The 22,897-nt window shown below is 34.7% G+C and overlaps 2 protein-coding genes across 2 annotated transcripts in view; one reads left to right on the top strand and one right to left on the bottom strand.

Moving 5' to 3' along the window:
- Positions 1 to 6,025: 6,025 nt before the first annotated feature.
- LOC132553031 (uncharacterized) lies at positions 6,026 to 15,520 on the bottom strand. Its single transcript, XM_060217235.1, has 4 exons — positions 15,428 to 15,520; positions 9,978 to 10,018; positions 9,561 to 9,690; positions 6,026 to 6,643 (listed from the first exon to the last, which is right to left on the bottom strand). The coding sequence occupies exons 1-4, from the start codon at positions 15,518 to 15,520 to the stop codon at positions 6,542 to 6,544; spliced, it is 366 nt and encodes a 121-aa protein (XP_060073218.1). The 3' UTR covers positions 6,026 to 6,541.
- Positions 15,521 to 17,258: 1,738 nt separating this feature from the next.
- Positions 17,259 to 22,897, top strand: part of LOC132553015 (microtubule-associated protein 1S-like) — a 68,530-nt gene continuing 62,891 nt past the window's right edge. Inside the window, exon 1 of the mRNA XM_060217219.1 lies at positions 17,259 to 17,391. Within this exon, the coding sequence (XP_060073202.1) occupies positions 17,259 to 17,391 (133 nt within the window). The remainder of the gene's footprint in view (positions 17,392 to 22,897) is intronic.

The raw sequence follows: 22,897 nt of genomic DNA, 5'->3' as shown, positions 1-22,897 counted from the left end.
TAGTAACAGTGGTAAACCACGATTTAAACATATGGAAACGCTGCAAGTAGTAACAGTGGTAAACCACGATTTAAACATATGGAAACGCTGCAAGTAGTAACAGTGGTAAACCACAATTTTAACATATGGAAACGCTGCAAGTAGTAACAGTGGTAAACCACGATTTAAACATATGGAAACGCTGCAAGTAGTAACAGTGGTAAACCACGATTTAGATATATGGAAACGCTGCAAGTAGTAACAGTGCTAAAACCACGATTTAAATATATATAGAAACGCTGCAATTGGTAAACACAGTGGTAAACCACGATTTAAATATATGGAAACGCTGCAATTGGTAAACACAGTGGTAAACCACGATTTAAATATATGGAAGCGCTGCAATTGGTAAACACAGTGGTAAACCACGACTTTAAACATATGGAAACGCTGCAAGTAGTAACAGTGTTAAACCACAATTTAAATATATGGAAACGCTGCAAGCAGTAACAGTGGTAAACCACGATTTAAATATATTTTCAAGATATAGGGTAATAGCATTTGCAGACAGGAATTACTTACGGAAATCATTAAGTGTGATGTTTAGGCTAAACGTACTCAGTACGCATAGCCTATTGCGACGGCCTTTCAGACAAAATTTACCTATCCTGAGGTTGATGGGTGTAATAAAATCAATACGCTCTGATGGGAATCCAACGCAACACCTTGTAATTCAGAACCCAGTTAATAGAGGTGACCTCGCGGTATGCTGGATCCTTCAGAGACCATTGCAATTTATTCGAGGCTTTGGAACACGTGAACAACAAATCGCTAGGAAAATATAATTTTCAGTCTGCATGAGAGTTGACATTTCGTAGAGAATCTTTCTTTATTTTGACTCCAATCACCCTAAGTTTAGTTACCTCTTACGTTACAAAACCTTCAATCACCCTGAGTCTAGTCACCTCTTACGTTACAAAACCTCCAATCACCCTGAGTCTAGTCACATCTTACGTTACAAAACCTCCAATCACCCTGAGTCTAGTCACCTCTTACGTTACAAAACCTTCAATCACCCTGAGTCTAGTCACATCTTACGTTACAAAACCTCCAATCACCCTGAGTCTAGTCAGCTCTTACGTTACAAAACCTTCAATCATCCTGAGTCTAGTCACCTCTTACGTTACAAAACCTCCAATCACCATGAGTCTAGTCACCTCTTACGTTACAAAACCTTCAATCACCCTGAGTTTAGTCACCTCTTACGTTACAAAACCTCCAATCACCATGAGTCTAGTCACCTCTTACGTTACAAAACCTTCAATCACCCTGAGTCTAGTCACCTCTTACGTTACAAAACCTCCAATCACCATGAGTCTAGTCACCTCTTACGTTACAAAACCTTCAATCACCCTGAGTTTAGTCACCTCTTACGTTACAAAACCTCCAATCACCCGAGTCTAGTCACCTCTTACGTTACAAAACCTCCAATCACCATGAGTCTAGTCACCTCTTACGTTACAAAACCTTCAATCACCCTGAGTCTAGTCACCTCTTATGTTACAAAACCTTCAATCACCCTGAGTCTAGTCACCTCTTACGTTACAAAACCTTCAATCACCCTGAGTCTAGTCACCTCTTACGTTACAAAACCTTCAATCATCCTGAGTCTAGTCACCTCTTACGTTACAAAACCTTCAATCACCATGAGTCTAGTCACCTCTTACGTTACAAAACCTCCAATCACCATGAGTCTAGTCACCTCTTACGTTACAAAACCTTCAATCACCCTGAGTCTAGTCACCTCTTACGTTACAAAACCTCCAATCACCCTGAGTCTAGTCACCTCTTACGTTACAAAACCTTCAATCACCCTGAGTCTAGTCACATCTTACGTTACAAAACCTTCAATCATCCTGAGTCTAGTCACCTCTTACGTTACAAAACCTTCAATCATCCTGAGTCTAGTCACCTCTTACGTTACAAAACCTCCAATCACCCTGAGTCTAGTCACCTCTTACGTTACAAAACCTTCAATCACCCTGAGTCTAGTCACCTCTTACGTTACAAAACGCCGCTTGACTCGTTGTTTATCTGTTTTGTTTCGGATTCTAAATTTGTGTTGTGTTATTCGTTTTCGTACTTTGCTAAGAGCCAACCAGTTATTTACGAAAGCTGACATACACTTATTTCACACACTCTCTGTGTATCAGATATAAACGGACATATATAATTTTAAAATATACAATATATCCTAAATTGATGAAATTCAGACTTGGTCTTGTGACTTGATTAAATGCGTTAAGATGACTTATACAATACCATTTATAAATATATACTATTCATTTTACAACAATTGACGAATAAGTTAATTCAGTTTTTACTACGTGTTCTTGTCGGCCCGATGTGAGCGCACGAGGGATCTTATTGTGGGAGGAAACTGGCATCCAGGGAAAGCCCCCGTGGTCGGTCTCGTGACTCGTTACCTTTCAATGTCCGTTCCAGGATTCGAACCCTTGACGTTTCGGTGAAAGTCGAGTGCGTTACCCTTGCGCCACTTGACTAATTATGAAGGTTGGTTGGTTTACAAACTGGTTACATATTTGTCTATACTATATAATTGTTCATGTTTCTTTGAAATTATCAGATTTATGCGAAATTTATTTAAGCATGGTGCTAATACACCTCCCCATTCAGATTTTGATATTTCTTTCGGTCAAATTTGCTTTCCTTAATCGCCTCAAGGGTTTCGGAATTTAGGCTGTTGGAATCACTGAGAAGTTCTGAAAGGACTATGCAGATGTACGATGATGTTTAATTCGTTGGTTCATGCTCTTTATTGAAAGGTGTTTATCACTTGTGATTTTTCTGGTACAATTGCTGCACTACATAATCACCATCCAATATATCACTCTATTACTTCCGACAGAGACGGGGAAACAAACTTTACTATCGGTCGAGGTCATTTACTCAAGAAAAGGATGATGTGTAGAAGTACTAAGGATGAATTTCCTGTTTAGAATTTGTATAGTGATACCGCATCGATAAAATGTATGTTTCCGCTTGATAATGATTACATATGACATCTTTGGGGAAAAACCATTTTCAATTATCGTTTTCTGCGGTAACAGCTCAAATACGTTATAGGTATTTGATATCGATTAGATTATTTATTGACATTCATCACCAAGAAGGCCGGTGATTGTACCAGGCTAGTGATTGTACCAGGCTAGTGATTGTACCAGGCTAGTGAATGTACCAGACCAGTGTACAAGGCTAGTCTACCAGGGTAGTGAATGTACCAGACCAGTGTACAAGGCTAGTCTACCAGGCTAGTGAATGTACCAGACCAGTGTACAAGGCTAGTCTACCAGGGTAGTGAATGTACCAGACCAGTGTACAAGGCTAGTCTACCAGGGTAGTGAATGTACCAGACCAGTGTACAAGGTTAGTGTACCAGGGTAGTGAATGGCGCCATACACGGCGTTTCTCGTACTGTTCGTCATACATAATGCCTTTAATTTACCTGTCTGTGAACTGAACTTAAATAATACATTAGACACTTGTCATTGTTCTCCCCTTCACGTCACTTCCATGCGCGAAATCGTCGATCATGACTGGAATCGGACGTCGGAACTGCTTCCGGGCGTGGAGTACTGGACGGACGTCACTTTGGGGTACACACCATGGATAGAATATAACGGATGCTGGGTGACAAGCAAGAATCAGCAACATCTTAACAATGCAGGCTTCCACTTATCAGGTGAATACCCAATCACAGAATGTCTGCAGTATGTGAAAAATTCTTCATTTTACTTCAAGGGATCTCGGTGTTTTCATCAAGGGGATGTCAGTATCCGTAAAGGTATGTACTGTGTGGGTGTTCCATTTAACTCCACAAAAGTCGCTTTGACTGGAAAAGATGATTGTGTATGTAAGTACGACATCGCTGCATTCCCGCTGGAGTCAGTAATTGAGAACTGTAAGAGTGTCACGTTTTCTTTCGATGAAAGCAGTAACAGTACATGGAGAACAACACTTAATAATGTTGAATGTGATTCCAAACTTCCGTTCTTTTGCGTTGGGTGGAATGGTTCTAGAAATGATTTCGTCAATGAGTTTAAATTCTTCGAGGAGTTGCATGACCTAAATTATGCTTCACGAGTATGCTCATTTTTTCATCTCAACTTACCAACTACCATTGACATGCAGCGCACACCAATCAACTTCCAAAACCGTCTCATTAACAATTCCAGATCATATTGGACAAAACTATTTCGTGAAGAAAGATATGTTTTGGGTTACGACATACTTCAAGGCAACTGTCTCACTGTAACGTTCCACAACAATGACACTATGCTCTGGAGGGTCCGAAGCTGCCCATTGGTAGAAACAAACAATACAGACTGTATTCTAATGCCGTTCAACAAAACACCTGATGTGATCTCCGCGCCACACCAACTATACTTCTTGTTTGTTGCCTTCATCATCATCATTCCTGTTATAATCTGTATTCGTAAAAGACAGTATCCAAAGACAGGCAGAAAATACGCCAATATTCAGTTGGATGGGGAAAAAAGTTCACATAATAATCTTGACGTCCAATACTACAGAACAGACACTGAACATCTATGCACAAGAAATGCTACCCGATCGCCCAATGTGCCAGTCGTATCGAATACGCAATGTGGGCGTGACACAGGGCAAAGGTGTGCTGAGGCTGAAGCAAGACCTCCTCCACCAATGGCGGCCGACAGCGAGGAGGAACCACATTACCTGTGCATGAAGAGACCAGTGGAATCGATTTATGTAACGGTGGAGCTGCGGAAAAAGTGATTCGCTATTGAAAAAACATACAGGGATGAAACGTGTCAAATTGTACGTTACCAATGTATCATTGCAATAGGTTTTCACGGCGGTGGAACCCAGTTTTATCTGTACACATTGTTCCGTTAATTGTTTCAGCAAGACAATGTAACATACATTAACATGGACCTCCTTCGTCAAAACGATAACAATTTGTTAAACTAAACAACATCAGCAGCAATTACAGGACGATCGCCTATAGGAGGGTCGTAGAAAGGGCGGTCGCCCATAGGAGGGTCGTAGAAAGGGCGGTCGCCCATAGGAGGGTCGCACAAAGGACGATCGCCCATAGGAGGGTCGCACAAAGGACGATCGCCCATAGGAGGGTCGTAGAAAGGGCGGTCGCCCATAGGAGGGTCGCACATAGAGCTACGAAGAATTTAAGGACATTAGACAGAGTCAGGCTGTCTCCACTGAACTTGATTTAACATACGACGGAGCGACATCGATTTATATACCAAGTTAATAGTTAACATATAATAGCATATATAATACTTAATCTATACTTTTCATTATCATATATATCGATGTACTTTACACTAGAGTCGCAAGGTTAAACGACGGGAAGAAATCGGGGCCAGTGTATACAGAAATTATTAATCAAAATCGGGGCCAGTGTATACAGAAATGATTAATCAAAATCGGGGCCAGTGTCTACAGAAATGATTAATCAAAATCGGGGCCAGTGTCTACAGAAATGATTAATCATTAAGACAGAAATATGAGTAACCTGTGAATGATATTTGAGCCATTTCCATAAATACATGTATGGATAATATAAAGCAGTATTACGTAATGATATGAAACCGCGTGACTGATGAGCTTATGTCCGTCACGGCGGTTTATGTGTGTAGTCTGTTTGAATCGCACAATATCATATTTGGAATGTATATTAATGTGCACATTGCTATTTGTTGGTTTCATCTCTAGGACATTTGGACATCATATCATGACACATCCGCGGGAATAGGTTCCATCTCCATTACTGGAAATACATGGATGTAATAGTTTGAGCATTCAGGACACATAAGTTCTAAGTTTTGTCCTAAAATCAATAAAAATGACAGATGTTCTGATTTTCTCCAAATAACATAACCATGGTATTCTCAAAATTACCTGTATGGGTGGCGTTTTGTCTTATATATAAATAAAACCAAGAAAAAAAACATAAAGATATGTATTTATGATGTACAAAGTTGTATTTATTTTCTACCAAATTCATTTGTAGACAGAACACTTCATTCACAGTCCATCCCTAAATAATGAGTGTCTAAAATAGTTGTCTGATCATCAGGAGTTTAAACTTGTCTGTAATCTAAACTGATTTAGTGAAGGCAATAAAATAACTAAAAACATACACTTTGGCAAATGAGTTGTTTTTCTCCTAAATATTTGTATATTACTTTTGTGAATTTGTAAAACAGTGAGTCAAAAAAAAAATGATTGGCATCTGGCTGTACAGGAAAGGCAAACAGTTGTATAAAGAAGAATTAACAATAAACACAATTATAACACCATACAAGTGATTCTCACATTCATTCCCTTTCTCCCCTCACCCTTTCTCTGGAGCTCACTCCCTCAATGCTTATTTTGTAAAATTAAACATAATTAATGGAGTATAAATTGTTATGAGCTTTAACTGATGTAGAAGTTCATGTTACAGATGCTGCTCCTGTTATTAAAACCCCCGACTCAACTACACTCTCTGTGTAAAGAATGTTTTTCCCAGTTTGTAAAGTTCTTTCTCGTAAATATCATGTTCCTGTTCTAACAATCTTTGCAGTGCCACTCTCCTCACCTACAACAGAAAATACCATTTTTTTCAATTGGTTAACAGTCAAAGGAGCAAATAGCTATGGGATTTATCTTTATCAAAAGCTGATGTTGGTTAAAATACGGATTACTTGAACTTTCACATACAATGAAATATTTAGTCCAGTCAATTCATCCTGCATGGATGACAAGAAAACAAGAATTATGGCTGTACAGATATATTAACATATACAATATGTAATATGTGACAGATGACATCTACATTATAGGTTATACACAACATCTGGAACAGAATCCACTTCAAGTGTTGATACGATGGCTATTCTGAGCTGTCTATTATAACCAACAATAGCTGTCTGCTATTTATAACCTTACCTGTCTATTTAGCCAACATTAGCTGTCTGCTATTTATACCTTACCTGTCTATTTAGCCAACATTAGCTGTCTGCTATTTATTTATACCTTACCTGCCTATCATAACCAACATTAGCTGTCTGCTATTTATAACCTTACCTGTCTATTTAGCCAACATTAGCTGTCTGCTATTTATAACCTTACCTGTCTATTTAGCCAACATTAGCTGTCTGCTATTTATACCTTACCTGCCTATCATAACCAACATTAGCTGTCTGCTATTTATAACCTTACCTGTCTATTTAGCCAACATTAGCTGTCTGCTATTTATACCTTACCTGCCTATCATAACCAACATTAGCTGTCTGCTATTTATAACCTTACCTGTCTATTTAGCCAACATTAGCTGTCTGCTATTTATACCTTACCTGCCTATCATAACCAACAATAGCTGTCTGCTATTTATAACCTTACCTGTCTATTTAGCCAACATTAGCTGTCTGCTATTTATTTATACCTTACCTGCCTATCATAACCAACATTAGCTGTCTGCTATTTATAATCTTACCTGTCTATTAAGCAAACATTAGCTATCTACTATTGCTAATTTTAGCTGGCTATATCTAATCTTTTCTGTATGATATAATTTATTTCAGCTGTCTACACCAGTTATCCTTACCTGTCTACAAAAGCTAAATTTAGTTGTCTGTTAGAGTTATTCTTAGCTGTCTATCAAAGGTAACTCTAATCTATTTTCTTAGTAACAGCAGAGCAAGTCTAACAGATAAGATTTCAGCCCTGTTTCTCTGATTGTATATTAAACAAAATCTCCAATGAAGGATAAAACTCCAGCAAATTATTTTTGACTGGTCCTGTTATTTCAATTCGATTTGATGTCCATGAAAGATTAATAAGTAGTTTATTTTAGCTTCCACATTAAACAATGCCTCAACAGTTACTCCTGTTGTTACAACTGTTCACGTGAATTTTTGTATAAATTGTGTTATTTATGCCCCCCGGATCAAAAGATTGTTTTTTTGGTTGTTTGTTTGTCTGATGTCAACTTTAACCTTGCCTATAACTATTGCACTGTAGGAAGTAGAGCTTTCATATATGGCAATTGTGTTCCTTGTGTTCCTTTCCCGTGGTACCAAAATGTCTGACCTTAAGACTATGACCTTTGATATACATTTGAAAGTAAAATAAAAAAACAAATAAATGTTCACAAAATGTGCATGTAATTAGCAAATGCCTTACAGAGTTTAGTCTTAATGTCCCACTTCTGAATTTTGTTGCAACTGGGGGCATAATGTTTCATAAGCACATCTTGTTTTTGTTAAATAAACCTGCTTGGCAACATGTGAGCTTCAGACACCAAAGATGGGACCTGATGATAAAGAGGCAACCTGATCATAAAGAGGGGACCTGATGATAAAAAGGGGACCTGATGACATAAATGGGACCAGATGATAAAGAGGGGACCTGATGACATAAATGGGACCTGATGATAAAGAGGGGACCTGATGACATAGATGGGACCTGATGATAAAGAGGGGACCTGATGACATAAATGGGACCAGATGATAAAGAGGGGACCTGATGACATAAATGGGACCTGATGATAAAGAGGGGACCTGATGATAAAAAGGGGACCTGATGATAAGAAGGGGACCTGACGATAAAAAGGGGATTTGATCATAAAGAGGGGACCTGATGATAAATAGGGGACCTGATGACATAGATGGGACCTGATGATAAAGAGGGGATCTGATCATAAAGAGGGGACCTAATGATAAATACGGGACCTGATGACATAGATGGGACCTGATCATAAAGATGGGACCTGATGATAAATAGGGGACCTGATGACAAAGAGGGGACCTGATCATAAAGAGGGGATCTGATCATAAAGAGAGGACCTGATCATAAAGATGGGACCTGATCATAAAGAGAGGACCTGATCATAAAGAGGGGACTTGATAATAAAGAGGGGATCTGATGACAAAGAGGGGACCTGATCATACAGAGGGGACCTGATCATAAAGATGGGACCTGATCATAAAGAGGGGACCTGATCATAAAGAGGGGACCTGATGACATAGATGGGACCTGATCATAAAGAGGGGACCTGATCATAAAGAGGGGATCTGATCATAAAGATGGGACCTGATCATAAAGAGGGGATCTGATGACAAAGAGGGGACCTGATCATAAAGAGGGGATCTGATGACAAAGAGGGGATCTGATCATAAAGAGGGGACCTGATCATAAAGAGGGGACTTGATAACAAAAGAATACCGTATGATTAACTATATATTTACTTTCACATGGAATCTTATACCAGTTCATGCTTGGAGTAGAACTGAATTTAAGATTAAATAAACATACAATTTTACTATAAATTTAACAAACTACGTTAAAACATTTTTAATTATAGCCATGTATTTCAAAATATCAAACTAAGTGTAATCTGATTTTTTTCACTCTAACCCCTTTTCACCCTTTAACCCAGGCATGTGTGTGCTTTACACCTAGAACTGGAAGACTTACATTAAGCCCTCTGACCTTACACCTCTATCACTACTTACAGCAATACTGGCTTTATGTGCCTGCGTCAGTTCTTCATTAATTCTTTTGTCATCCTCTCGGATACGCTTTTTCCAGCTAGATTGTTCCAGGTTCTCATTCCATTGAGCTCTTTGGTTTGTTTTTAGTTCTCTATGAAACAATAACAAATATCACCCGGTTCATATTTACTCACAAAAGCAATCACTAATAAAATGGGATATCTTTTAGATTACAAGTTACAGCATTAATGTTAATTAGTTTGTTACACCTTCTCCTTCACCTCACTAGTCACTTAAAAATGGAGTATCAAATTGTTTGTCATATGTATTTCTGCTTTTCCTAAATAATTCTGATGTATATATTTTCACCATTGATGGTTAACATCAACTAGATTTTTTTTCCATCTCTTTTTCTTATTTCTATAAATATAAACTTACAATCTCACAACATTTTCTCTGTCTGCCATCATTTCATCTTTCTGAAAAGTATAGAAAAAAACTGTTACAACAGCTAAAACAGTTTATGTCACAGTACAAATATATAAAACAGCATATTATACATATACCGCTAGATATATAAATTACAGAAGAGAAATACAGAGATTTGTTTGATCAAGTCAGAACACACAGAAGCAGCAAAATAACAAGAGGTCCATAGGTCCTGTATCGTTCATCTGGCTTTGCTTGGCTGAAAATGCTTAAATCCAGGCTTGTAAGAATTTGCCATATTTCACCATTTGGGCCCCTCTCCTTCAGCCCCAGGGGACCTAGACCTGCTGTTATACAAAACTGATTTCCTTTCACAAAAAAGTTTAAGATCAAACTTGGAAAGAATCTGGTCAATCCTACAGAAGAAGGATTTTAAAGAATTTGCTCTATTTGTGATTTATTGTATCAAAACAAATACAACTATGGAAATAGTAATAATGAATCAAAATGTTGAGAGGGAAAACAGTCTTATATGTTTTACTGATTACTAAAAGCATACAATGTTTTACAGTCCTATATGTTTTACAGATTACTAAAAGCATACAATGTTTTACAGTCCTATATGTGTTACTGATTACTAAAAGCATACAATGTTTTACAGTCCTATATGTTTTACTGATTACTAAAAGCATACAATGTTTTACAGTCCTATATGTTTTACTGATTACTATATGTTTTACTGATTACTAAAAGCATACAATGTTTTACAGTCCTATATGTTTTACTGATTACTAAAAGCATACAATGTTTTACAGTCCTATATGTTTTACTGATTACTAAAAGCATACAATGTTTTACAGTCCTATATGTTTTACTGATTACTATATGTTTTACTGATTACTAAAAGCATACAATGTTTTACAGTCCTATATGTTTTACTGATTACTAAAAGCATACAATGTTTTACAGTCCTATATGTTTTACTGATTACTATATGTTTTACTGATTACTAAAAGCATACAATGTTTTACAGTCCTATATGTTTTACTGATTACTATATGTTTTACTGATTACTAAAAGCATACAATGTTTTACAGTCCTATATGTTTTACTGATTACTATATGTTTTACTGATTACTAAAAGCATACAATGTTTTACAGTCCTATATGTTTTACTGATTACTAAAAGCATACAATGTTTTACAGTCCTATATGTTTTACTGATTACTAAAAGCATACAATGTTTTACAGTCCTATATGTTTTACTGATTACTATATGTTTTACTGATTACTAAAAGCATACAATGTTTTACAGTCCTATATGTTTTACTGATTACTAAAAGCATACAATGTTTTACAGTCCTATATGTTTTACTGATTACTAAAAGCATACAATGTTTTACAGTCCTATATGTTTTACTGATTACTAAAAGCATACAATGTTTTACAGTCCTATATGTTTTACTGAATACTAAAAGCATACAATGTTTTACAGTCCTATATGTTTTACTGATTACTAAAAGCATACAATGTTTTACAGTCCTATATGTTTTACTGATTACTATATGTTTTACTGATTACTAAAAGCATACAATGTTTTACAGTCCTATATGTTTTACTGATTACTAAAAGCATACAATGTTTTACAGTCCTATATGTTTTACTGAATACTAAAAGCATACAATGTTTTACAGTCCTATATGTTTTACTGATTACTAAAAGCATACAATGTTTTACAGTCCTATATGTTTTACTGAATACTAAAAGCATACAATGTTTTACAGTCCTATATGTTTTACTGATTACTAAAAGCATACAATGTTTTACAGTCCTATATGTTTTACAGATTATTAAAAGCATACAATGTTTTACAGTCCTATATGTTTTACTGATTACTAAAAGCATACAATGTTTTACAGTCCTATATGTTTTACTGATTACTAAAAGCATACAATGTTTTACAGTCCTATATGTTTTACTGATTACTATATGTTTTACTGATTACTAAAAGCATACAATGTTTTACAGTCCTATATGTTTTACTGATTACTAAAAGCATACAATGTTTTACAGTCCTATATGTTTTACTGATTACTATAAAGCATACAATGTTTTACAGTCCTATATGTTTAACTGAATACTAAAAGCATACAATGTTTTACAGTCCTATATGTTTTACTGATTACTAAAAGCATACAATGTTTTACAGTCCTATATGTTTTACTGATTACTAAAAGCATACAATGTTTTACAGTCCTATATGTTTTACTGATTACTAAAAGCATACAATGTTTTACAGTCCTATATGTTTTACTGATTACTGAAAGCATACAATGTTTTACAGTCCTATATGTTTTACTGATTACTATATGTTTTACTGAATACTAAAAGCATACAATGTTTTACAGTCCTATATGTTTTACTGATTACTAAATGTTTTACTGATTACTAAAAGCATACAATGTTTTACAGTCCTATATGTTTTACTGATTACTAAAAGCATACAATGTTTTACAGTCCTATATGTTTTACTGATTACTAAAAGCATACAATGTTTTACAGTCCTATATGTTTTACTGATTACTATATGTTTTACTGATTACTAAAAGCATACAATGTTTTACAGTCCTATATGTTTTACTGATTACTATATGTTTTACTGATTACTAAAAGCATACAATGTTTTACAGTCCTATATGTTTTACTGATTACTATATGTTTTACTGATTACTAAAAGCATACAATGTTTTACAGTCCTATATGTTTTACTGATTACTAAAAGCATACAATGTTTTACAGTCCTATATGTTTTACTGATTACTAAAAGCATACAATGTTTTACAGTCCTATATGTTTTACTGATTACTGAAAGCATACAATGTTTTACAGTCCTATATGTTTTACTGATTACTATATGTTTTACTGAATACTAAAGCATACAATGTTTTACAGTCCTATATGTTTTACTGATTACTAAAAGCATACAATGTTTTACAGTCCTATATGTTTTACTGATTACTATATGTTTTACTGATTACTAAAAGCATACAATGTTTTACAGTCCTATATGTTTTACTGATTACTAAAAGCATACAATGTTTTACAGTCCTATATGTTTTACTGATTACTATATGTTTTACTGAATACTAAAAGCATACAATGTTTTACAGTCCTATATGTTTTACTGATTACTAAAAGCATACAATGTTTTACAGTCCTATATGTTTTACTGATTACTAAAAGCATACAATTTTTTACAGTCCTATATGTTTTACTGATTACTATATGTTTTACTGAATACTAAAAGCATACAATGTTTTACAGTCCTATATGTTTTACTGATTACTAAAAGCATACAATGTTTTACAGTCCTATATGTTTTACTGATTACTAAAAGCATACAATGTTTTACAGTCCTATATGTTTTACTGATTACTATATGTTTTACTGATTACTAAAAGCATACAATGTTTTACAGTCCTATATGTTTTACTGATTACTAAAAGCATACAATGTTTTACAGTCCTATATGTTTTACAGATTACTAAAAGCATACAATGTTTTACAGTCCTATATGTTTTACTGATTACTAAAAGCATACAATGTTTTACAGTCCTATATGTTTTACTGATTTATCTATGCAACTAAGTTTTAAAGAGATTGTTTAGAAATTGAAAGAAGAAATCTTTGGACAAGATTTAAATAATGAAAAGAACAAAAGACAGAAACTTTTTGAAATTTCATTCAATAAAGATGCCGTAAATGAGAACACAATCTCGTGTTTTGGCTTTAAAGCCTACCAAATTTCAAAGAGAGACAGGATACAAATACTGAAAAATGGTGAAATCACCATGCCATTCATTGAGATAAACATGATTTCAAGTAATTGTTACAAAATCTACAAAGTTTGAAAGAAATTGGTAGAAAACTTGAAAGCTGATCTCCAGAAAAGATTATCACCATGAAATAAGCAAGGGGCAGCAACTCTTCTAAATAAATCTGAATCAAACTGCCATTCAGGACAACACAACTTATGTCATGGAAATGAAGCCTACCAAGTTTCAAAGAAATTGGTAGAAACTGATAGAGAGCTCTGGATTAGAACAACATTATTAAACAAACACTATGAACTAACTTTTCCACATCAGTTTGAATCAACCTGTCATTTAGTAAAGTGCCATGTCATGGGGATTAAGGTAGCTGGAAAAAGATACGTTGAAAACAGATTTCCATACAAATAAAAGACTGACATACTCCTTCACATAAGCTCACTTCCCACCTCAAAATAAGAAGCATATATACTCCTTTACAGTTCCTAACCCAGGATCTGACAAGCATACTCCTATATTGGTTCAAATTATTCTGATGTTCTTTCAATGAACTCCAGATCAAATATTATAAAGTTGATGGAATAATGATAACAATAAGACTAACTCTTACATGTACTCATTTCCTAAACAAGAATAAGAAGAATGCACCAAGCCAATGAACTGAGTGGGAAAAAAAGAAGAATAAAAATAAACATTAATATAATGACTGACAGTAATTCAGTAAGAATATTACGATATATTACGATACATGATGGACGCAAGCTTGCTAGCCACTATGTCCATATCAATATTTAACAATTCATGAAAAAAAATTGTGTTAATATTTCTTCTGGTGCTATTCTGTGAATTCATCAAACACTAACATTTTGATTAAATTTATTATGTTCATTAAATAAAATTTCAAACTGTCTGACTGTAGTAGCATTTATAACATGCTGGAGCAAGCTGTTCCACAAATTTACAGTTCGTTGACTAAAGAAATGTTTTCCAATGTCTAATCGTGAATGCTTTTTATAGTTTTTAAGAATGCCCTGTTGTTGTGGTTGTGGTACACATTTCAAATAAATTTTCAGTAGCTCTCTTATCATATATATTGTTCATAACTTTAATTGTTCATCATGTCTCCTCTCATCCTTCAATGTTCCAGAGTCAGTAGTCAATATTTTACGGTAGGTGTGAGAAAAAAACAAAACAAAACTCACTTCCAATCTAGGGAATAAGGTTACCGTTACACCATTAATAACGATGACACTATCAAGAAACACAATACACACCAAACAAAAACTAAAATCAAAAACAAAAAAATGAACAAATACTTGGAATTTCATATATCAACTATTATGTTAAATTTCACAATTTCACTAATGGGACAATTTAGTCTTAGAAAAGTATTTGTCATTTGCAATTGTAAGAAGATGAATAATTGTAAACATCCATATTTTGCTGGATTGAAAATTAAATTATTATTTTATCGATACGAACAAATGTACCATATATACAGTGACTACCACAGCAATATGACACCATCGCTACGTATGATGTACAGACTGTAGGAAGATAACCTTACAAAATATGTACAGTACGAAGCTCTTTTGTTTGAGAAATTTACCAGATACTTTTTCTAAATACCTGAATGCGCTCTTTTTGTCTTTCAAATGCTTGTTTCAAACTTGATTTTCCACCCGTGTTCATTTCGAACCGGAGTGTCGTTGCAAGACTCATTTTGGCGGATAAAATTTTAGGCTACAGGAATCAAAATATACACTGGTTCTGTAACTGGTTGCTATTAGGCGCAGTACAACTTGGTATACCTGCGCAATATAATGTAGTTCAATATGTTGTATCACTATTCTATTATATACATGAAATTAGTGTTATCAAATCTGTCTTAAATTGAGTCAACATGAGTATGGGAAGTAGAATTGGTGTCTGATAATTTGATCATACATTCGACATTTCATTTTATGTAAGAATATATTGAATTGAAGCAGTATCGTAGATAAACAATATGGCGACTGTAGGCCCTTAATGTATTTGACCTTTCAATTCACCTTCTTCGGTTAAAGAAAGACAACTCTGTCTTTCTTAAAACGTACTTAATGCATATCACTGACGTGTGCATCACAGAATGACTCCAAAATATATAAGAATAGACATATAAGTGTATCAAACATTTTGAAAGTGATATATAAATATTCTCGTATATTTCAATTAATGTCATTGTGTGAAAAAATGATGAAAATGAAATTAGCCCATTCCATTAATTATTCCATGAAATTGTAAAATTGGACAGTCTAATAATATTAGTGTCCGTTACCAATGAAAAACACTGGGGAGTAGAATACTATATTTAGACAGATGTACATATAGGCCAATTTACAACATCCTTTTTCATCTTATATTGGTAAATCTTTATAAGTAATGATAATTATATAAATGATTGTTGGAGACGACTTTCTGTCCTTTGTTATGATATATTTGACATTCCTATTTGTTAGCTACTTTACAGACAAAGTTTTAGAATAGTATTAGCATACAGAGCGTCTGAGAGATGACAGTAGATTCATGAAAAATCCATACCTATCCACACATTTCTATTAGAATATCATTTTGTGGTTCTATTTTTAACGGTAACAAACCAAGAGAGAAAAGTTTGGCGTCATTTTCAGTAACTTTTGCTAAATATTGTTCTAATATTAGTCTGATAGATCATGCATCCCTCGTCTTATCTGGATTCTTATACATATTTATTGGACAGTGTCTTTGATTCCGATTTCGTGTCAATGACTCTGGAGTGCTTACCCGACCCTACTTTTCATTTTATAATAAAGTTTAAACACAATATTATTGATTTTGAACATGCATACGTTTATTTATGTGTTGCCTTAAAAAAATGTCGTAAACGACCGAAGAAAACAGATGCATATAATTATGTTTTGAATTTGAAATTGTACCTAAAAACGAGAGGCCGCCCACATCGAATGACGTAACTATGGAAGTTGACAACAACCTGTGTAATTAATAATGAACCGCACACGATCAGTATATGTAACTGCGTTATTTAATTAAACTTTAAACTCAGATACACGTGCAAACATCTCGTGGTTAAATTAGTTTGTCTCTGTAACGCACCATCATTCTTATATTTTTGACATTATATCGCTTTGTAAGTCCACTCATCTTTAAAATATGGCGTACATTTAGAATAAAACCTTTACGACCCAGACCATTGACTACTGGCGATGATGCATTACATTTTTGTGAACAGAAAATGATTTTTATTGATCAGTATTTGTCATCCGAAGACCACACCTGAAAAACGGTTCAAAATCGATAGTGCTTCGGAATATTCAGCGGTTCGGATGTTACCATATGAAAACATGAAGTGCTTCCGAGTGACTTCCGAAAGCCCACTCACGAAACTTCCTTCGTGCAGCTGCGACTGGTTCTTTCTAAAAAGATGGAGACCGACGGAGTTAGCCCGCAGACGAATTGGGAGACTGACAGCCCCGTAGGGGCAGCAGTTTTACTCGTTATTGGGGAACCGGTTACTGATGATCACCAAAATGTCATATTAGGAGAAATAACGAAAGGTAAGTGCACTGTTAATTTTCCACACCGCATTGAGTATACGACTGAGCATTGTGCTGCGGTTTCTACTTTCGGATGGACTGAGCGGTGAAGTAAGGGCCCCGGCTTTCGTCAGACCGGCAATGAAATTGACCTATTTTCACACATGTGTTCACTTACAGTATTTCGGATGTGCCCTGACACAGAAACTATCGTTTCTCTCCTTGTCGATTTTTAAATTTAAAGAACCATAGTTTTGTCTTACAAATCGAATGATAACACAATTTATGAGTCATCCAGTGGCTACAAGTACAGAATACATTATGTTAATGCCGACCGTCTGTGTAGCAAGCTTTTTAGCTGTCTGTGATTTGGTGACACGATGCCATAATCTATTGTGCTCATGCAAAAATATTGAGTACCATGGAAAATAACTCCATCAGCAAACTTTGAATTACAATTTTTATTATTTGATAGTGGTGTAATGACATGAAAACATTCTGTGTTACTTTTTTTAACAAAACAAAGAAAAACTAAGTTTCTTTAAAACATTGTACAGTTATACTGTAACCAAATGTTGTATCAGCAGTTCAAACATTGTTCTATTATGTATAACATTGTAATAAAATGCATATCAGCAGCAGTATCAGGAAAGGTGTACATGATACAATGTAATGTAATTTGATACATTGTTGTAAGCTGACTGGTAAATTGGGTTTCAATAGGAGGTAATTAGTGATCCATAGCGCCCCTAACACTATGATAACTATGTATACTGGCTGTGCTCCTTTATCTGTCTGTATCTGTCTGTTATCATAGCCTCCCAGCAGGGATGCTGAGCGCAGACAAGCCTCAATCTGTGAGTGAAAGCTTGGCCATTTGGGTGATAGAAGGGGAAAGATTTTAAATTGGAAGTCCTTACTTGTGCTTTTTGCATGGCCAGTGTTTATTATAAGTTCAGTTAATCTAAAATAAGTCTTATCTACATCTAGTGAAGAAATTCTGATCACATTCACTTACTGCTATATATGCCAAGTTTAGGTTGAAAGACGGGGTTTGCAAGGAGTTTTTTTTTATAAAACAAAAAGTTTTGTCCTTGAGCACTATTCTCATTTAATATGTGAGTAAATAACCATGTGACTTGCAGACAGTTCATACCAATACAAAAGACTCCATTGAATAATTGATATATAGGAAATAAATGGGCTGAAAGTAAGCAGGCTGATGGAAGCTGACTCATGGTACTTGGTCATACGTCACTACCACAGTGGCCAGATATTACACCACACTTGTGTAAAAGATTGGCAACAGGATCATATCAGACTTGTTAAACAAATTACCATACCATTATTTACGCTGTTGGTTCAATTATTAAATGAATTATATATGCAGATTTAGCTATAAAACTGCACTGGATAAATAAATTATCCCCAGGTTTTTGGCTCTCAAAAACTCCGCAGAGGCTAGAAGGTATGAATCTGATTTTTTTTATGTTTTTAAAAAAGCTTTTTTGATAACAGAAATCAGTAAAACAAAAGCATTGAAGCAGGAGTAAGAAGCAGACATTATTTCTTTGATAAGTACAGCTGAAACTAATAAAAGTAGATTTTGGTATTCAAATATTCCTTCTATACTCCACTAGATACCAGTTATTGAAGTAATTATTGCTTTATTTAACTTATGAATGGAAAAGAAATATGTTGTAAATTCAGTTATAATTAGGAAGTATATAAAAACATCTGCAGAGTAAATAGTTAAACAAGGTGACTCAACATTTTTTCATCGTCAAAAGGTTGAAAACAGAACTTATTTGTTTGCAAATCAAGGAAACCATTTTACTTTGTTGGACTGGATTTGAAAGTCTGCGCCATATTTTTTCATATTGACTCTGCCCCCTTTATGGTGAAAAAAAATGAAAATACAAACACCTGACATGGTTAATTTTCATCGGTCAGTTGGGCACTTGTAAGCAGCTATGCTAAACTTAAGTGTTTTTGTCATTCTGATGTTCATTACCTTGAAGTGTCAGGACGTATGTCCCAGAGATGTCTATCTGTGTTTGTATGATAAAACAGATGAGAAAAGCTTACATTCTGCTTCAGATCTCTCTGAATTTAATTGGAAATGTTCCCAGACTCCACTGAAATGTTTGTACATGTTTGTGATAAGGGGAGGTAAATTATAAGGAATATTCATATACTATTTCATTATTTGAATATTCAAGAAATAGCTGTTGTTCATTTGCAAACATTTAAACATTCATTTCAGCTCTGTTGATATGCCTGTCATACTGCACAAAGACTTGTTATTCTTATTTTGATGCAATGTGTAATTCTTATATTTCACACCATGTAATATGCATGTGAAAATGTATTTGTATAGATATGGAACATGTACATCTAAAATGCTTTGTCGTTTTTCTGTAAAAGGTATTGATGATATAATAAACTAAAAATAGCTATTGCATCATTGACAGCCGAGATGAGTAAAATGTGTTTATCTTATAGAGTTGTTGAGACATCCAGATTACAGCAGGCTGATATGTTGTGAAAATCTGATATTCGACGGAATAGAGTCCCGGGGATTTTTCCTGGATGACTTTTACTGCTGAGAGAGTATCACAGATGATTATAATAAGATAGATTTTCTCTACTATCCATGCAAATGTAAATGATAACAACAAACTGATAAATTCTGTTTTTTTGTGATCATTGGTGCTAACTCATTGAGCGTGACTCAGTTTTGTATACCAATAATATACCAGAGAGGAATGCACTTGAAATGCACATGCGTCTCCGAGGGGATTGGTTACGGGCCTTCCATCCAGCATCTCTGACAGGGCTCACCCTCCAAATTGTTTTGACAGTTGGTAATCAGCTGTAATAAGGAAGATATAATTTAACTCTCACTGGGTCTGGTATCATTTACAGAAGCACAGTGGAAAACATGGCTGAGCAATTTCTTGTCTGATATTTTAAAGAAAAATGATCAAATCATCCAACAATACCTTTGCTGAAGTCAAATTATATGGTTAGACTGTCTTCTGTTTTACTCTAGGCAGCCATTGTAGCAAACTGAAGGGTTTTGTATCTCAAGCATAAAACCAATATGATAGTTAATATGACTTATACAGAAATTTGCAGGCTATCCATCAAATTTTCTGTTGTAAAGGGATGGAGACCAGATTTTGTGTGATTTAAACTTGTTATTGTCAGTTTTTTTCATACTGGTAATTAGAATTTATATAAAAACAAATGAGTTTTCAGATTGTATGTTTTCATTGATTGATTGAAAAATTTTCTTTGAGTATGTGTTCATAAAAATGGGAGTAATGTTCATTATTTTTCTTAAATTTCTTGATGTTAAGACAGCTATACATATATCCCTGGAGTTTAAGCTTGAAGTCTATAGAGAATGTGTTTTCTATAGTCAACACAACTCCAACACATTTGTGATTGTCTGGTCTGGCTGTAGTAGAAGATGAGATTGTTGGCACAAAGGAATAAAATGCGATTGGATGCAAGTCCTCCATTAGACACATGTAAATGTGGAGGCGGTAGATAGGTGTCACAGGATCAATTTAGTGTAAACACCTAATAGGACATGTCCTATCCTGTGTTGATTGTGATGGTTAGTAATAGATAATTTATGTATACATGTGTGAAAGAAGTGTTGCAGAGTGTGAAAAGGTGTTATATCATGTTTGAGCTGAATACTTATATCCGACTTCTCGAACCAGTCTATGTTGTAGGTCATGCCCTTACAGTGATGCGGTAATTTGATTCATTCATTTACTGCATTATGCATAGAGGAAAAGGAAAGTTGTTATTCACATGCGTGTAGGCTAGCTATGAATGTGTGTAAATGAGTGATTCATTACATTCAACTGTTATATTGCACTTTTGTGTTACTTATTGATGCTGGAGATAGTGAACATTAAAAACATATAAACTATATTATCTTGGTCACCTGGGACTGGAATTTGATCTAGACTGATAATTTCTGTCGTACAAGATATGGGTCTTAAAAGTTCGAACTGAAGTCATGATACTTATTTCAATAACAATTTCATTTAAAATAATTATAAGTGAAATTAATATGATTCATTGTTGTTATGAACAGATGATATTGACATGGTGTTCAGGTTGTAAATCACATTGTAATAATAATAGATGGTGATTATTATGTAGTATTTGGGAACCCGTTGTATTTCTTTGAAAGCTTTTCACTAGGTCCTTCAAGTCTTGCCGTGTAAATATAGTGACTCATTTCTAACTGATGACTCCAGCTATTTGTGTGAATTTGAATTTCATTCAGTGTAGATCACAGGTATAACAATATTACAGTGTTTGGTTGAGAAAAAGACTTTAATGACAAGGTTTTATAAGGATTTGCATGTTTTTTTGTAAAGCATGTTTACATGCCCTTCGAAAGAAGTTTGACACAAAGTTACTGGTTTCTACAGGCTTTTTCCCTTTGACTCAAAGAATAACACATTCATATAATTTGCTTTTAAAAAGATGATTCTTTATTCAGTGTTTTCCTGAAACCTTTTGCAATTCTTTTAAACCAGTCCAGCAATATTTTTGATGGAACAATATGAATTCCTAAAAAGTAATTAATTGTATATGCCCTACTAGATATGGATCATCTGTATGGTATGGCTCCATCCCACCAGCTGCTGAAGTGACCAGCATTGTGTTTGGCCATGATCTATCTATTCTGACCCTATTTGACCCCTGACAACAACACAAACAATATGTCACATTCTACAGCATGCAGCTGTCTGAGAGCTTCACAGATAGGGATCATGATACGGAAAAAAAACACCTCCCGGTATAAAACATGCATAGTGACTGCCGGAGGAGTGATCACAAGTATGCTGAGATAGACTCACAAGGCTTCACAGAACATACATTAGAGTATTACTGGGTGTCCTGGTACCTCATTTGCTAACTTTGTGTGGTTAATAAGTTTTTTTCGAAATTCCATAGAAATCTGAGTTTCTGTTTAATAGATAGAGTTCAAACTTAAACATGTTGGTTGACATCATGCTTTATTGAAGAATATTTTCAAATTTCTGCAAGTGGGTTTTTTTTTTCTTTTGAAAAATGAAATATGGATATTTACAAGCATGTATGAAGGTATTCCCAAAGTTCCATTTACATCATTAACTATAGTTCTCATCAGTTTGTCTTGTCTCCAGTTTCATTTCTTGGTGTTTGTTAATACTCTGCTAAAAGAAAGCAAAAGATATTTTGTTTACCGTTGTGATTCTTATCTACGTGGGAATTCTTTGAATACTTTCAACTCTTTGCATGCAGCTAAGTTTAGAATCAATAGGGTATAATCTGTACATGTGTATTTGTCCTTACAGATTCTGCAGCACCATAAATTCATAATCTATTTTATGTAGCTATATGTCATTTGATGACTATGTCTAGGCAGGTTGGACTTAGTGGGAGTGTCACTTGTAAATTAAACAGAGTTATGACCTTTAGTTCATTTTTGGTAGGTACTACTGCCTTC

This window comes from Ylistrum balloti, unplaced genomic scaffold, assembly GCF_031769215.1.
Source record: "Ylistrum balloti isolate Yb309-2 unplaced genomic scaffold, AGI_CSIRO_Ybal_v1 Utg370292, whole genome shotgun sequence".
NCBI classification, from domain to species: domain Eukaryota; kingdom Metazoa; phylum Mollusca; class Bivalvia; order Pectinida; family Pectinidae; genus Ylistrum; species Ylistrum balloti.
Note: the sequence above shows the minus strand (reverse complement) of the source record. Positions and strands in the feature narration are given on the sequence as shown.

Excerpts from the sequence above, each read along its gene's own strand:
- LOC132553031 (XM_060217235.1), bottom strand. The coding sequence starts at position 15,520 with ATGAGTCTTGCAACGACACTCCGGTTCGAAATGAACACGGGTGGAAAA. Across the intron at positions 9,691-9,977 it reads AGAGAAAATGTTGTGAGATT|AGAACTAAAAACAAACCAAA; the intron begins GTAAGTTTATAT and ends ATTGTTTCATAG. Across the intron at positions 6,644-9,560 it reads CACATAAAGCCAGTATTGCT|GTGAGGAGAGTGGCACTGCA; the intron begins GTAAGTAGTGAT and ends TTTCTGTTGTAG.